The following is an 18,533-nucleotide window of genomic DNA, read 5'->3' as shown; positions in this document are numbered from 1 at the left end:
TCGGGTATTTTATATGGCTAGATTGCAGATATTAAAACAGAAATAGACCCTGATGATATAGACTTTAGAGAAGGTAACACAATATGCACATTGTTATTATTAGAAAACATTTGAGATTTCTCACAAGCAATAGCAATTCTAATTTAAAATGATATTTACATTCAGTGGCGGCTCGTGACTGCTCTTCCGAGGGGCTCTTGTTCGGAGTATCATGTGTGTTGCTCGAGTTTTCAAAATATGTGTTTGTTGCGTCATGTAAACCATGTGCACCACGTGCCTTGCCAAAACAAGTGCCTGTGTTGCACACGCCTCAAAACTGTTCATGATTAAAGAGAAGCTTACATTCACAAAATACACGCAAGACACTCCCTTAACAGCAAACTCTGATTACGCATGAGATTATGTGAGTATCTGGCAAACGTGTGCGTCTCTTTTATCATAAACCCTTTAGACGCGTCTGCAGCAGGCACTTATTTTGACAAGACACGTGATGCACATAGGCTCACCCGACGCGCAGAACACATATTTTGAAATTACGAACCACTCGCATGACGGGCTACATACATGTTGTAACAAGCTTCGCATCGTGCGCCCTCGAAAAAGAAGTCACCGGCCACCACTGCTAGATACTAAAACACACAATTTATGACATGTACTGTAAGTCAGTCAGTCAGTTTGTCTGGAAAAGTGACAATTCACATGCAGTTTTATTTCTGGAGAGTCCAGTTGGTTTACTGTTCTGGTTATTGTAAACAAGGCTATTACGTGTCCTATGTACGATTACGACAAGATATTGCATAATATGCCTGTGCTTTCAATATTTAAGTTCATAAAATGGCCCATGAAATAGCAAATGCACCACAAGAAAAATCTTGCAGATCTCACTATAAAATGTATTATTAATAATAAATGTTAATAATTCATATGAATGGTGAAGGGTTGTTCCTTTTACTAAGTTGTGCGATAGTAGTAAAGGAGGATGCATACACAAACAGACCTTTAAAGCTCTCTAAAGCTCTTTAAAGATAACAATTTACTATAAACTACACCTCCTTCAAAGAAATCTGTAGACATTATTAGATTTAAAGAAAACATGATTTAGCAGATGTATGACAAAGTATTGAGGATGACTGCGAATGTACTTTCAAGTCGTTTTTTCATTTTGCTATGTTTATGAGCCACGAGGACATCAAATTTGGCTCTTGTGTATACAAACACACACAATATATGTGATACCACATTTTGGTCTCCACAATGTAGGCAAAACAAGACAGAACAATACAAATCTCAAGTAGGCAAACACAGTCAAAACAGATTGCACATAACAATGACACTGCAATATTATTGGATGAAAAGAGTGAGATGTAAATATCTTGCTTCAAGATGTGAGGAATTAGTGAGCGAATGCTGACAATGTTTCTCTGAGTCAGACAAAACAAAAAGCAGATTCTAGTGGTGGATAAGTGCTGAATGAGATACACATGCATTCTGTATTTACTGTTTGTGCTGAGTAATAGAAAGGGAGTGAGTGACCCGTATGTGTGTATTCGTAAGAGAAAGATAGAGTGAGTGACCGTGAATTTGAAAGAAAGAGTGAGTGACTGGGCATACATGTGTCTTTTAGGGAACGCACTGTAATTACATGACCTGGTTCGTCCCAATTTCTCCTCTTATTTGAATCAGCATGTATATCTTGTAAGTAAAACATTTAGCTTTAGTTGCGTCTCTCTCTCTCTGCTTACACAGCACTATAATACAATAGCAGCTTCACAGCAATAATTTTAACAACCTGCTCGAATTTCAATAAAACCACAAAGTCATGCGGTACAGAAAGTACCTTGAAACACAGTTTGGTGTGACTACTATTGTACACAACAACACCCCACCCTATTTATTCTGCAGATGGTGTTTACCTTTAACTTTTGCAAACACCTTTTAAATATCGATTAAACTTCAGGCCTTCCTACTGTCTACATTATAGACATAATTTTAAATGATTTTTTGTAATATCGTTTTCCTGCATTTGAGCACTGGTTTGCCATCTAGACTCTCTGAATTTCTGAATGTCATAACGTATACACTGCAAAAGTACATAGACACTGGACCTAATATCTAATATTAAATATTTGGGAAAATATATTCTCATATTTTATTCTGTTCTTTGATAAGGTTAAAATACGTAGGGCTATGTAGCAACGTAACTTGCGCAACGTAACTTGATGTCCCCAAAACTTTGGCCTCACGTCACGAAAGCGCCAAGCAGCTCGCACTGCCAGCCACAACAACAAAACAAACCGAGTGCAGGACAAATTAAAGTCGGAAATTTGGGAATAGATAATACAAACGCTGCTTTGTAAATGTTTATCATTATCCTTTCTTGTTATCTTGCTATTACTACAACCATGCTGGTGTCTATGGTTCATAAGCAACACCCAGCAAACAACCATGTTGTTGTTGCCAATTTACAAGGTGATGTAATCGAATGGCTGTTTCCAAGCACTTTTAGGTTGAAATAAAGCCTCTTCTGTATATATATATACAGACGCTTTTATCCATCACCTTTAGGGCTGCAAATGCAGTGCTCTACACTGAGCTACACAGGAGCTTTTCATTTACGTTTCATTCATATATATCTTTTCATTTACATTACAAATGCCTAGTATGTCTATTTAATGGTCGCAGGGGCTGGGGTTAAGGGCAGACCAAATAATTTCATAAAAGCGGGACCCGTGGGATGGAAAAAAACAGACCCGCGCATCACTAGTGGTTACCATCATTTATCAAAATATCGTCTTTTGTGTACAACAGAATAAAGAAACTCATACAGGTTTAGAACAACATAAGGGTGAGTAATGATGATAGAATTTTCATTTTTGGGTGAACTATCTCTTTAATTATCTACTTTCTGCATTATACAAAATCCTCAACCCTCAAACTGAATAGCACACTGTCCCTTTAGGCAAAAGCTGGTCCTTTAGTTGTCCATACTGTGTGCTGTCGGGTTGAGATTTGGTTACCAATAGACTTTAACACTATTGGGACGCTCCCTTCTATTAAATGAAGTTTATTTAACTACATTCAGGAGGAGCATGGTCATTTGATCCAACCAATCAGCGCGAAGAGGTGCCTATAAATAGCAGTCCCTCACATATTTCCGGGACAGATTTTTTGCAGCATCCCTCCTCCACCCCATCACCTCACTCTCATCTAGTACAACACTGAGTTTGGGCTAAAATTCAGAGCTCGGAGCCCTCTCCTTGGACAGCACCCCAAATATATCTCATTCCCTATCGATTACACGTTAATGCGAACTTGTGAAACATGTTTATCTATTCCAGTAATTTAATTCAAAACAAATACTACTGCTATACCATATAATACCATTTAAAAAGAAATTTGTATCCATCTTAGTTGCAACAGTTTTGGAAGGACCTTTTTCCTGTTCCAGAATGTCTGTCACTGTACCCTTGTGTACATGTCATCGATGGGTTTGGGTGAAGAGAATTTGGCTCAAAGCCTGCAAGTTTTATCAAAGGTTTTCAGCTGGGTTCAGGTCTGCGCTTGCAGACCAGTCAAGTTCTTTCACACTGGACTGAATCAATCATTTCTTTTTTAACCTTGCTATGAGGGCATTGTCATATTGGAATAAAAAAGGGCTCTGACCAAATTGTTGCTATAAATTAGAAGCACACAATTAGTAAAACATCATATAATGCTGTAGCATTAAGATTTGTGCTCATGGAGATGACTAAAATAGTCAAACCTTTTTATTAGAAGGGGGCATCTCAATACGTTTGTCCATATTGGGCGGTTTCCAAGACAAGGCTTATCCTAGTCCCAGACTTAAAGGAATATTCCATTTTCTTAAAAGAAAAATCCAGATAATTTACTCACCACCATGTCATCCAAAATGTTGATGTCTTTCTTTGTTCAGTCAAGAAGAAACATTTAATACTTAAATCAACACTTAACAGTTTTATCAACGGAGTTTCAAAGGACTATAAACGATCCCAAACGAGGCATAAGGGTCTTATCTAGCGAAACGATTGTCATTTTTGACAAGAAAAATAAAACATATCCACTTTTAAACCACAACTTCTCATCTAGATCCGGTCCAGCGCGACCTAACGTAAATGTGTAGTGACGTATGGAGGTCACGTGTTACATATATAAAACGCACATTTGCGGACCATTGTAAACAATAAACTGACACACAGACATTAATTAGTATCAGTTGACATACAACAACATAGGAACGGCCCCCTTTAACACATTTGTAAACACTGGGGCGGAGTTTCGCGTTCGTCCTCTGTGACCTCTTGACGTCATGACGTATTGTGTGGGGTCGCGCTGACGCATCACGACTGGATCTAGACGAGAAGTTGTGGTTTAGGGGTGGATCTTTTTTGTTTTTCTTGTCAAAAGTGACAGTCGTTTCGCTGGATGGGACCCTTGTGCCTCGTTTGGGATTGTTTGTAGTCCTTTGAAACTCCGTTGAAAAAAACTGTCAAGTGTTGAGTTAAGTATTAAATGTTGGGCTCCACCAAAGTCCATTAAAACGAGAAAAATCCTGGAATGTTTTCCTCAAAAAACATAATTTCTTCTCAACTGAACAAAGAAAGACATCAACATTTTGGATGACATGGTGGTGAGTAAATTATCTGGATTTTTCTTAAAAGAAAATTGAATATTCCTTTAAATGTTTGAGTTGTCTTGATTTGAAAATATCTTGAATTGATCTTGACATACATCATTCAGTGCCTTGGTTTTGTCTCGGGATGCACATTAGTAATGTTTTTTTTAATGTAAAAACTACTTAAATGTCCTAAAATAACTAAGGCCTAGTCCTTGATTAATCTTAACCCTGTCTGGGAAACTGCCCCATATTGTATCAGTCACACTTGAGGCAGCAAATATGGGCTCGGTAGATTTGTATTCAGCACTTTGCGGGTAGTGTGCTTTATTAGTGTAGGCTGCTTGTCTTGGCCTGTTTCTTCTACTGCTCTTGCAAGGTAATGTTTCCAGATTGAATCAGATTTCTCTATGATTTCCTTCTGTGTCTGTTCTGTGGGAGTCTTTATTAAACGCTGATATTACCTGCCAGCAAAGTCACTACAGAGTCTTTAAAGTTAAACACATCCAAAGAACGCAGTATCTAGATATCTACGTACAATGTAGATATATTTACATTTGGCCAACACTTTTTTCTGAAATAACTTAAAATGAAATTTTTCATTTCATGCTTTTTCTGAGAGAATCCATTATCTTGGGAATTTATCAGCTGAGAAACAGAGTTTAAACAATGATTTGTGTTTTTTCCATGTCACAATATAATGAGTAATGTCACATGGCCTTCATGACCTAGGTTTTTGGATAAAAAAATAAGGCAAAATGCCACATCTAGGATGTGTACTAACATGACATTTTGGATGAAAGGTAATGCTAAGATCTCTCCATAATAAAGTTTTTGCACAGTACAGAAAGTGAACCTAAAGGGCTCAATATTGTTCTGTGTAGGTCCTACGGCGTAGCCTACGCGTCGGTTTTAATTTTTACTTCTGCGTCAACATCCATGTCGACGTGCAAACACACTTGCAGACTGCTGGTAGGCAGTATCCAGGCATGTAACCCACAGTAGCAGCGTGTCAGCCAATTCAAAATAAGTGTTCAGAGTGTCATGTGTGTTGCTTGTGTTTTCAAAATATGTGTTTGTTGTGTCATGTGAACCATGTGCATCACGTGTTTTGTCAAAATTAGTGCCTGCTGCACACGCGTAAAAGCCGTTTATGATAAAAAAGACGCTTCACAAAATACACGCAAGACACTCCCCTAACAGTAAACTTTGATTACGCATGAGATTATGCGAGTATCTGGCAAATCTCTTTTATCATAAACCCTTTTATGCTGCGTTTACATCAGCCGCGGTAGAGGCGTCAAGCGCGAGTGATTTCAATATTAAGTCTCGCGGCGCGAATGAGGTGTTTAGCACGGCGCAGTACACGCGATTCCGCCTCATTAGCGCGAATTGAGCGTCTGACGTGGTACGCGCGAATGGTGTTTTTTGTGCATTTTGCGTTTGACGCGAATTTGCGGCTGACACCCGAGTTAAAATGTTTACACTTTGGCTGATTTTCACGCCTCGTTAACCAATCAGGAGCCTGCTTGGTGCTGTGGCGGCAGTCATTCATTCAACACGGAGGAACACTGATATTGTCTGTGAGCAGTCACCCGAAGCTATACGACACAAGATCTTATTTCTATAGAGACAGGAATAAAAAGGACCTCGCTTGGAAGAGTGTCAGTGAGGACATTGGGAAACCTGGTAAGTTGTAAATAGACATTTCACTTTTGAGTCACGTAACGTTTATCGACCCGCAGCATTCCCGCTGTTTTTTAAACTATTTTCCCCCTATAGTAAGGTTTCCAAATACAAACAACATCAGCCATCTTGCAAACAGACAACCGCATAGCACTTGCCCCTCCCACAAGAAGCAGATTTAGCCTCTGACGTGCGTCAAATGCTTGCTTTTTTTGCGCTACTATTTCGCTCTAGACGCGCAAATGCATTCAAAATGTTCTAGGTCAAGCGGAAAACTATGCGCACTAGACGCGATTTTGACGCCTCAAACGCGGCTGGTGTAAACCCAGCATTAGACGCGTCTGCAGCAGGCACTTATTTTGACAAGACATGTGATGCACATAGATTCACTCGATGCGCAGAACACATATTTTGAAATTACAAACCACACACATGACGGGCTACATACATGTTGTGACGAACTTTGCATCAAGCGCCCTCGAAAAAAGAAGTCACTGGCCGCCACTGGTGTCAGCCAAAAAGAAGCAGCTTGGCCAGTAAACCCACAAACGAAGAAGAAGCAGCAATTTGTTGTGTATGATTTGAGGAGACCAGCAGTAATGTAAGGTGACCATATGTGCCATTCTTCCCGGACGCATCCTGGCCAGGATTTCGGTGCTTCTTCCGGAAGTCGTATTTGTTGACCGCATACGCCATTCAGTTAAAAACATAAAACATACAATCGTAGTTTCATTCTTAGCTTAAAATGTAACGGTTTCTTTTCTGTAATAATAATAATCCTCTATGACGTATGCGGTCAACAAATATGACTTCCGGAAGACGCACCCGAAATCCTGGCCAGGACGCGTCCGGGAAGAATGGCACATATGGTCACCATAAGTAATGGAGGTAAATAAAAAGCAAATTTTGTTGCAGTTTGAGTTAAATCACTTCTCAACTTGGCCCATCTTCTTTGTTCTTACCATCACAGGTGGAGATGCCTATGAAGGAATGCAACGCAGGGTTCTAGTGGCCCAATCACAGTGCTTGCGGTCCGCGTAGAACGGACGCTTTGTTAAATTTTTGGCGAGGTGCGGCATAGCTACGTCATTGAACTTACGCATGATTACACTTTAGTTAGTTGTCCTGCACATCCACATCTCAAAATGCAAACGTCTGCTTTAAGCTTTCTGAAAACCTCTGCAAGACATTTCATGTTCAGAGTCTATTAGTAAATACAGTCCATCATGTTAATGCTCTGTAAACATGGCCTTCAGTGCTGCTGAATACAGCACATATGACAGGTTTAATTGTTTATAATAACTCCCTGACTGCTTTTATCCTCTGAGACTGTATATTACCCTATGAGATGTATAATCACATTGCAGCTACCATAAGAAATACACACTGTACCTATGCAACCCGATCTTTGTAGTTAGTAAGGGTTATACATGACATAAGTGACAGTTTTTGTTGTAATTAATACAGAGACCAGAAGTCTTTATTTAGTCCTTGTTATTTGAAAATGTTAACACAATACACACACACACATAAACAAGCGTATAGTCACAGGCTTGTCTTTGTGTGTGTTGGGCAGTTTAAAACGATCAATGCACGTCTGTTCTTCCTGCCCTGGTAAGCTGGCCGTTGAACAAAGTGGCATTCTGTGAGTAGTAACAGAGACAGCAGTATGAAGCTGCAAACTACCTCGCCATCATCACCCACTTTCTCTTCTCTCGGACACATGCGGACATTCAAGTGCTGTTCATCGTCACGTTTGTAAACACAGGCGACTGTGCCCTTACATTGGACATCATGGGAACAAACAGACCCCAGTTGCTTGTGAGAACACACAACACCACATTGTAAAGGTTTTATGGTGGTATGAATTAGCATATCATGTGTTTTCATACTATACTGTGATGGGAACATGTGAATTTGTCATAATTTGGAAGTGTTCGATTATCTTGCGTACAGACCGACCCACACCCACCATAAGCATTCGTGAGTTGTCTTAGCACCTGTGCAATGTGACACCTGAGTCTAGGTAAAACCCTAGATCACAGTAACAGCAGGCAGGTGGAACAGGCACACATGCATACACACGTACATACTACCCTCTTACCCTGACAAATCGACAACCAGGTAAGCCGTTATTTTTGCGTACATTCCTGACCATATATGTGATCATGCGTTCTGTGTGTATTGCATGATAGCGTTTACACACAAAAGGCTTTTGTTTCTGAAACTGCAATTATGCAATCTACAAAGGCTCTTTTGTGTCTTTCTTATTGTATTTACTGTCAAGAAAATAATGTATACACATCCAGTGATAACAATGTTATATTTTTGTGTGTATTTTAACTGTAAAATAGCGTAGCGTAGATGTGTTTTATCTTTAAAAACCCAGTTAAGGTCATTAAACAATTGTACACAATGTAAAGACCATTCTGTGAACCTTGATAACTTTAATATTGACTGAGTAATGTCATTTCAAGATTGAAATCAACTTGATATCCATGACTGAATTCAAACTTTGATGCTCCTAATCTCATAATTTGAGACTTTAGCCTGGATTTCGCAGACAAGGGGCCCTATTTTAACGATCTGAAACGCAAGTGCGAAGCGCAAAGCGCAAGTGACATTGTGGGCGGATCTTGGGGGCTGTTGCTATTTTCCCAGCGGGAGAAATAAGTCTTTAGCCAGGCGCAAATCAATAAGGGGTTGGTCTGAAGTAGGTTCATTATTCATAGGTGTGGTTTGGGCGCAACGTCAAATAAACCAATCAGAACGCTATCCAACATTCCCTTTAAACGCAAGGGCGCAAGTTCCATGGCGGGTTGCTATTTTTATGACGGATTTGACAGGTGCACGCCAGGAGCGGTTCACAGCCGAGGAGACCGACGTTCTTGTAAGAGCAGTCAAAGACAGAGAAGTTGTTTTGTATGAGGATGGGAGAAACCCGCCCAAATCAGCGTCGGTTAAACAGGCGTGAGAGGAAATAGCCGCAATTGTCTCATCAGCTGCGCCAAGCACTACAATGATGTCAGGAGACTGGGGAATCCCAAGCTTGCCAGCATAAATCGGGCACATTGGGCACACAGGAGGACATCGCTGCGTCCACCCTCACCGCTGAAAGGGTTTGGGGGCTATGAAATCGGACACAAGAAGGTCCAACCCCAAAGTACACTTACAAATCAAGTTCACATACATGAAGGTTTCTTATGAAAACATTTTAATTATTATTTAGATAAAATAAACGTAATACAGCCACACAACAAACTTATGAAAATATTTTAATCGTTGTTTGCATGATAATTGTTTAACGCTGCCACACAAAATAAATAAAAACTATCACCACAATGCTCACCACAATGATTTCCCTTATCTCATGTATTAATATTTTTTATTGTAACAATTTATGATTTTCCTTATCTTATATTTTTTATTGTAACAATTTATGATTTGCAAAAATAACTGTTGCATCTGTGTAGATTAGATAAGCAATGCGCGTTGTGCACGCTATATACATTATGGTCAAGCATGCGCCCTTAAAATAGCATAATGAACCACGCGCAACGCGCCACTGACTTTAGACTAGTTTTTTTTGGTTAGTAAGGCAAGGCAAGGCAAGTTTATTTGTATAGCACATTTCATACACAAAGGTCATTCAAAGTGCTTTACATAGAAATGAGAAAACAAAAATCAAAGATACATGAATTTAAAATATCAATTAAAATAAAAAATAAATGTGATTTAAATAAAAACTGTTTAAATGTGTGAAAAAGAATAAAACAGGAATAAAAGTATAAAACAATTAAAAATATGAATAAAAACAAGAGAAATAAAAATAATTAAAATAGTGCATATATAATATAGTGCAATCAGTTCGGACGCAGCATAGTGCTCATTCAGTAAATGCATAGCTAAACAGGTGTGTTTTGAGTCTGGATTTGAATGTGGCTACTGTTGGAGCACATTTGATCTCTTCTGGAAGCTGGTTCCAGATGCGACTGGCATAATAGCTAAAAGCTGACTCTCCTTGCTTTGAGTAAACCCTTGGTATTTCCAGCTGATGTGATCCTAATGATCTGAGTGATCTGATAGGTTTGTATTCAATGAGCATATTAGCAATGTATTGAGGTCCTAGTCCACTGAGTGATTTATATACCATTAATAATACTTTAAAATCAATCCTAAATGTAACTGGTAGCCAGTGTAGCGACCTGAGGACTGGTGTGATGTGTTCATATTTTCTGGTTCTGCTCAGAATCCTGGCAGCAGCATTCTGAATGAGCTGGAGCTGTCTTATGGTCTTTTTGGGAAGGCCAGTGAGGAGGCCATTACAATAATCCACCCTGCTGGTGATGAAAGCATGCACAAGTTTCTCTAAGTCTTGTCTGGAAACAAAGCATCTAATTCTTGCAATATTTTTGAGATGATAGTATGCTGATTTAGTTATTGCTTTGACATGACTACTGAAACTGAGGTCAGACTCCAGAATCACACCAAGATTCCTGACTTGATTTTTAGTTGTTTGACCCCTAGCGTCAAGGTATGCATTCACCTTGAGAACTTCATCTTTGTTTCCAAACGCAATGACTTCAGTTTTCTCTTTGTTTAACTGAAGAAAGTTTTGGCACATCCAACTGTTAACTTCATCAATGCATGTGCACAGGGAGTCAATGGGGCTATAGTCATTAGGGGATAGAGCTAAGTATATCTGGGTGTCGTCTGCATAACTGTGATAGGCAATTTTGTTATCTCTCATTATTTGGCTTAGTGGGAGCATATACAGGTTGAACAGGAGTGGCGCAAGAATTGAGCCTTGCGGGACTCCGCATGTCATGGATGTCCACTCAGATTTATGGTCACCTATACTTACATAATAACCTCTCCCTTCTAAGTATGACTTGAACCATTTCAGGACCATCCCAGAAAGCCCGACCCAGTTTTCCAGCCTGTCAAGAAGTATGTTGTGATCGACAGTGTCAAAAGCAGCACTGAGGTCGAGTAGCACCAGCACTGATAGTTTGCCTGTGTCTGTATTGAGGCGAATATCATTTATTATCTTTATGAGCGCTGTCTCTGTACTGTGGTGTGGTCTGAAACCAGATTGAAAAATGTCAAAGTAACCATTCGAAATTAAGAATTTGTTCAGCTGATTGAAAACAACTTTTTCAATGATCTTGCCTATGAAAGGAAGATTTGAGATAGGTCTGTAGTTGCTCAATACAGTGTTATCTAGGTTGCTCTTTTTCAGGAGGGGCTTAACAACTGCAGTTTTAAGGGACTTTGGAAAAGTCCCAGAGATAAGTGATGAATTTACCACTTTTAGGAGATCTGCTTCTAAACAGTTAAAGACACTTTTGAAAAAAGATGTTGGGAGTGTGTCAAGGGCGCAGGTTGATGTTTTAAGATGCTGTACTATTTCTTCCAAAATTTTACCATCAACTGCTTCGAAATCAGACATCGTAACTACTTTCTGATGTTGTGGTCTGATTTGTCTGACCCCAGCGCAGCTCAAGGAAGTGCTGATCACCTTTCTTATATTATTGATTTTCTCAGAGAAGAAGTTAGCAAACTCACTACATTTGCTGTCTGAGAGCATTTCACTTGGAATGTGACTTGGGGGGGTTGTTAGTCTCTCTATAGTAGCAAAAAGAGTGCGTGTGTTATTTATGTTTTTGTTTATAATATTTGAAAAGAAAGTCTGTCTAGCTTTGCCTAGTTCCACACTGAAAGCACGAAGGCTGTCTTTATAGATTTTATAATGGACTACAAGTTTTGTCTTCCGCCACATGCGCTCAGCTTTTCTGCATTGTCTCTTCATATTCTGCACCTCTGTTGAGTTTCTCCAAGGTGATTTTTGCCTGCCATTCTTCTTCCTGACTTTTACAGGAGCAATATCATCGATTGCACTCTTAACTTTCAAATTAAAGGAATCAAGGAGAAAATCAACAGAGACTGCAGATATGCTTGGTGTTAAAGATATAGCCTTCATAAATAGCACATTGGTGTTCTCATTTAAGGATCTCTTTTTGACAGACACAGATTTAGTTTCAATAGTAGGAGAGATTAATATATCAAAGAAAATACAGAAATGATCAGACAGTGCTACATCCTTAATAACAATTGATGAAATGTTTACACCCTTACTGATAATTAAATCTAGAGTGTGTCCACGATTGTGTGTGGGTCCATGTACATGTTGAGTCAGATCAAAAGTATTTAAAACAGCTGTGACATCTTTTGTCATAATGCTTTCTGGCTTATCTATGTGAATGTTAAAATCTCCAGCAATAGCAAAACAGTCAAACTCTGAGGAAATCATTGATAACAGTTCTGTAAAGTCCTCAACAAATGCTGGAGAGTATTTTGGGGGCCTGTAAATAATGATAAGTAGAATGCGTGGGATACCTTAGTAGCGCAATTGTTTTTTGAAACTGCAAAATAGCATAAGAGATGGTTTGCGCCGGAGCACGCCTCCTTTTTTGCGCTGAACCGCCCAGGGAGCGCAAGTTCATTCCCTAGTTTGCCGACGTGCGTCTGTGGAGGGAAAACCCCGCTGTGCGCCAGTGCACAATACGAAATGATACATGCGTCACTGACAAAGTCAATTGCGCTGGGGGCAAGATAGGGCCCCAAGTCACTTATGTCTATTAAATAAAAATAAACCTATTTTTAGTTGTCCCACAGTTGTAAGGATAAGATTTAAGGGGGTTGCGACGTTGCGTCACGTTTAGGACAACTTGGAGGTATCGTACACCGGAAATGCACATTAAATAGCACAAGCTTAAGATAGCGTCTTCTTCAAAACGCTAGTCTGGTGTGCGACCCCCTTAAGACTACAAAAACATTCAGCGGTTGAGAATACACATACTAATAATAATAATAAAGAACAAAAGTTAAAGTGATACTTCAGCCAAATATAAAAATTTCCCCCATGATTTACTCAATTATTGATATTTCTCTCTCAATACTGACAGATTTCAGGTGATCTCCTGGCTTTCTATGCCATTTTGCACCTTGTTCTTTTCATGTGTTCAATACTTATTCTATGTGTCATTTCACTTTTACTTATTATGACTCAACTTGTATACTTAAATGTTCTGATTTATTTGTATGAATTCAATATTTGGCTTCATCTGGTGGAAATTTCAATAGCCCACTTAGAAATCCCCTTACTGATAAAAATGCTGATGTGTCAAATACTTATTTTCCCCGCTGTATTTGGAGTTATTTTAGAAAATGTCCTTTTAAGCTTTCTTAGAAAACACGGATAGGGAACAACTTCTGACTTTGAGCCCCAAAAGTGCCTCCATCCTTCACCGATAATCCACAAGGCTCCATTGAGTTAGTGGAGGTCTTTTGTGGGTAATCCATGCGATTTCTTGAGAAAAATATACATGTTTTAAACTTTGTACACTATTATAACTAGCTTCCAGTAACAATGCATTCTTGGACTCAGGCGATAATCACTGCGCAGTGATCCTATGGCAACCAGCGCTCACTACACTAAAACTATCTCGTGAACTCTCTCTCGATTGCCCATTAAAGACCTTTATTAACCACTTGGAGCCATGGGGATTACTTCTGTAAAGGATGAATGCACTTTTTTGAGGTTTAAAGTCAGAAGTTGTTCTCTGATCCCTGTTTTTTATTGTTATAAAGCATGTACATTTGTATCTCGGATTGCTTGAGAGTGAATAAATCGTGGGGTAATTTTGAAATTTGACTGGAGTATCCCTTTAAGAGTTCTTCTGTACTATAAATAACCTTTAACATCCACAGACCCTTTAAATGTTCTTTATAAATATTCTACAGTTTTTAGACGGTTTCGCAGTAACAACATAAACAAACAGCTTTCGTGGAATACACTTAACTTCCGGTAAACTCTGCTAAGAATCAATAACAACAAAGATCTTTTAGAGTAGTTTATTTCTAATAACAAGCGAAATAAACAACAAGTAGATTACCCCAGTTGATATTTCATAGCTAAGCGTATAAAAAACGACACTGAGCTAACATGGCTGTGTAAAATGTGTACGATAATGTATACAATGTTAACTACAAACCGACTGCCAAACCTCTCTTTACATAGTGGTAATGTCTTTAGGAAACTAAAACATTTGTTATTTTTTAACGAGGTATTTGTTCCAGAGTTGATTTTAGGCACTAGTCAGACCATTAAACATACAAAAACCGGAAGTAAAGTTTCGACCAGACGCGTAACCGCGACAACACACGTGTGCCTGATGAATCTGCTCTTTTTAGAACCTTTGACTAAAAGGTTCTTTAGGGAACCAACAATGGTTCTTATATGGTATCACTGTGAAAAACCCTTTATTTTTAAGAGTGCACTGCAAACTGTATCTCCGATCACATCATTACACTACAAATCTTTCCCTGAATTTGTTCTTCTTTAATTTCAAACCAAATAGTTTGTAGCCTATATCTGTCATGTTTTTAGCCTAGGTGTAACTATTTTTTTGAGTGATTGACAGAACAATGCGACTGTATTTACTTCCATCATATACTGTACAATATAAGCATTCAACTTGTCATGTTTCTTTGAAGATAATAAAGAACATGCGGATTAACGCAGTGCAAGAAAATGATTGACATGTATATGCATAATTATTTAAATAGTCAGCATGCAATCCTGCATAATTTGTTATTTCATTGCAAAATAATAGCAAAAATTGTAAAGGTCTCAAAAAATATTCTGTCATGATAGAGTCATTTCTGGAAATTACTGCGCCAAAATATGTCAAAAATCACAAACACACAAGACAACGCAAATTCCTTGAGGGACTGAATAGTAAAAGGTTACTCTGGTTCTAAACTGATAAAGGAGCTTGTAGATTCCCACAAAAGCTTTATCAATCCTTCACAAAAGAGAAGGCTGACTCAATAGCTTGCTCATGTCTGTGACTGCATACATAGCACAGGGTGAAAATACAGCAAGAGGAACATTTGGAAATAAAACTTGGAGAGTTTTTTGTAACAAAGACAAATTACAACACACGACTATTTAGAAGAAACTTAGTTCATATCTGCTGTTATATATTATATATGTGTGTGGGTGCGTGGGTGCGTGCGTGGGTGCTGTATATATATATATATATATGATCAGAATTGCCTCGTAGTGCTAAAGTTGAGCTCTGAAATGCAACACTGGCATCCAGTGAGGTCCTATGAGCTATTGTATTGCTAAAAGATCTGTGTTCATCTGATCTCCATAACCAACCATCATTCATCCTGCACCAACAAGTAGATATATGTTGTCATTTCTTCACTGAATATGATTGCTGACTGAATAGAGATATAAGCTATGATTCAATGGTTTTGTTATATTTTTCCCTAAAGCACCAAGGAGCAGCAACAGAACATTGTATATCAAGGTGCAGAAGGTTGAATCCATGTTTCCTAAGGTTTTCCTTCACTGGTGTGCAGCTCTATCCAGCTGTGCGTCTGAAATAGGTAAACGTGTGCTTTCGTGCTCCGCAGGCACAGTCGGCTAGACCAGCTTTGCTATACGCTGTGCAGTCAGCCATCCCATTTTCAGCTTCAGTGATTTTTAGCTGTTCCCTTAAGTACAACTAGCTTGCCATTATTATCATAATATATGGTCTTCTGAGCGAAGCAAGATCTGTTCACCATCGCTACTTAATGCTTTAAGTTAAGGCTTTACACGCTATGCTTAACGTAAGACAGCTCGGCGCTTGATGGCATATTTATAGATTCCAGCTAGCTGTGTAAATACATGTATGTGGTGTTTTTAATTTACTGTGTAAATGTGTACATTTTTGTGGTGTTTTGTTGTTTGCAGATAATGTGCAACCAATGTAAAGATCATCAGTTCTGATATTGGAGTGTATGTTGTTGAAGCTTGGCAGCATCTGAAAAGTATGTCGTTCAATAAATGTATAAGGTCAAGCTTTCCTTCACAAAGCTGTTTGAAAAACAGGTCATCCATGTGGCGCTATACCGGGCCTTAGTTACGCAATAAAGGTGTGTAAGGGAAAAATATATTACCATCCATTTGAGGTGCTACTCAATGCCATAAAATATATATATATTTTTTTGGCTCAATTAAGAACCATTAACATCTGCAGAACCTTTCTGTTTCCAAAAATGAAACCAAAAATGGCATCAATGTGAAGAATCTTTTGTAGCATCTTTATTTTTAGGAGTGTACAAAACCTTAGCTATTAGTCACTGGAGAGATATAACTATCTAGCATGCATTTTCTTGCATTACTGCAGATCACACTACAGGGTGTGTAGGATGTGTCATCTTGGCTTTTCAGTTCCTTTATGAGGGTTATTATGGGATATCTTAGGATTTATAATACAGAATCATTGATTTTAAGACTCAGTTCCAGGAAGATCCGACTACAGGCCCATTTTTATAGCCCTCTGGTTTGGGCAAACAGGGGTGGATCTGGGCTAGAAATGTTTGTATGATTAGATCTGCTCTGCAGTAGTGTTAGTTTGTACAATAAATTAAAGGGACACTTCACTTTTTTTGAAAATATTCACATTTTCCAGCTCCCCTAGAGTTAATTAGATTTTTACCATTTTGGAATCCATTAAGCCGATCTCCAGGTCTGGTGCTAGCACTTTTAGCATAACTTAGCATAATCCATTGAATCTGATTAGACCATTAGCATCGTGCTCCAAAATAACCAAAGAGTTTCTATATTTTTCCTATTTAAAACTTGACTCTTCTGTAGTTACATTGTGTACTAAGACAGACGGAAATGGCTAGGAACTATACTCTCATTCCGGCGTAATAATCAAGGACTTTGCTGCCGTAACATGGCTGCAGGAGGCGCAACGACACTACGTAGTGCCCGAAAATAGACCCCTGCTATTGAAAGTTACTACATTTTCGGCGTAATATCATTGCGCCTCCCGCAGCCATGTTACGGCACCAAAGTGCTTGATTATTACCCCAGAATGAGAGTATAGTTCCTAGCCATATCTGCCTTTTTAAGGAAAAATATTGAAACTCTTTGGTTATTTTTTTAAGCACAATGCTAATGGTCTAATCAGATTCTATTGATTATGCTAAGCTATGCTAAAAATGGTAGCGCCAGACCCGGAGATCAGCTGAATGGATTCCAAAACTGTAAAAATCAAATGTTTAACTATAAAGGATCTGGAAAAAAGTGGATTGTCCCTTTAATTTAACAATGAAGCGATTTATAGGAGGTCTTTTCTAAGTCTCCTACTGCACTGCATGTGGCTGTTACCCATGTTTCTGTCATCACCCCGTCTGGAGCTTCTCTAATGTGCACGACCTGAGTGAGTTCATTCACATGTGCATGTGTGCCAGACCATGACAATTACATAAACTCACTATCACGTGTACAGTTGTGTCGCAGGTGCATGTGCAAAAACACATCTGGACTGGAATCACAAACTGATCCATTTAAATGAAGAACGGTCACAGCTGAGACCGATCAGACAGTGAGACTTTCAGTATGACCCTGTGACACTGTCTCCTCACACAAAGACAAACAATACGCTTATACAAACTATGATGCGATACTGTATTTATTTACTGGTTCCTTCCGGTGCTGTGTTTCTGAGGTTTTGTGTACTGGCGACAGTATTGGCATTTAGAATTCTGGGTTTTCTTTTCTGGTTTTCCGAATGTTGGAGAAATAGAGAAAGTTGCTTGCGTAAAAGATTTGTTGGTTCAACTTGAAAAAGTAAGTTACCTGGTTGCCTTAAAATTTCATTCAACTTAAAAATACTAGTTGACTCAAAACATTATTGTAAACATTAAGTTGTATTAACTCAACCAGGTAACTTACTTTATAAAATTGACCCAATTTTTTATCCCAGTTAATCCTTAAAATAAGGAACCATTTGGAATACACTATGCTTTGCTATAAGCTTGTTTTTGGAATAACTATTAAAATGGTATTATGTGCATTAGGAATTGGAAATTTGAGTTGATTATGTGCTCGGCTTGTTACAAAAAATCTGTTTTTAAAGGCAATAATTTTAAACAGTTTTGCACAGCAGGCACATATTTAATGCAATGATGCTCTATAAGTTGTGAAGATGGAGTGCAAAATACTGTGTCTGTGATGCTATTTATAGAAATAATATACTGCACCCACCCACACACATGACTATGGTATGAACTTCATGAAGCTCTTTATTCAACTACTGAATTATGTTACTTTTGTTTTGTGTGTGGTATTTTATTGCGA

The 18,533-nt window shown here is 38.6% G+C and overlaps 1 protein-coding gene across 5 annotated transcripts in view; it reads left to right on the top strand.

Moving 5' to 3' along the window:
- cracd (capping protein inhibiting regulator of actin dynamics) overlaps positions 1-18,533 on the top strand; it is a 35,370-nt gene that overhangs the window by 1,852 nt on the left and 14,985 nt on the right. For 2 of the 5 annotated variants that reach the window (XM_055185798.2, XM_055185797.2), the window contains one exon: positions 15,671-15,784. The exons of the other annotated variants lie outside the window; for them this stretch is intronic. In XM_055185798.2, the coding sequence (XP_055041773.2) occupies positions 15,724-15,784 (61 nt within the window). In that variant the 5' untranslated portion in view covers positions 15,671-15,723. Of the gene's footprint in view, positions 1-15,670; positions 15,785-18,533 lie in introns of those variants that run through there. 5 annotated transcript variants of the gene reach the window in all.

Source organism: Misgurnus anguillicaudatus, chromosome 18, assembly GCF_027580225.2.
Source record: "Misgurnus anguillicaudatus chromosome 18, ASM2758022v2, whole genome shotgun sequence".
NCBI classification, from domain to species: Eukaryota; Metazoa; Chordata; class Actinopteri; order Cypriniformes; family Cobitidae; genus Misgurnus; species Misgurnus anguillicaudatus.
Note: the sequence above shows the minus strand (reverse complement) of the source record. Positions and strands in the feature narration are given on the sequence as shown.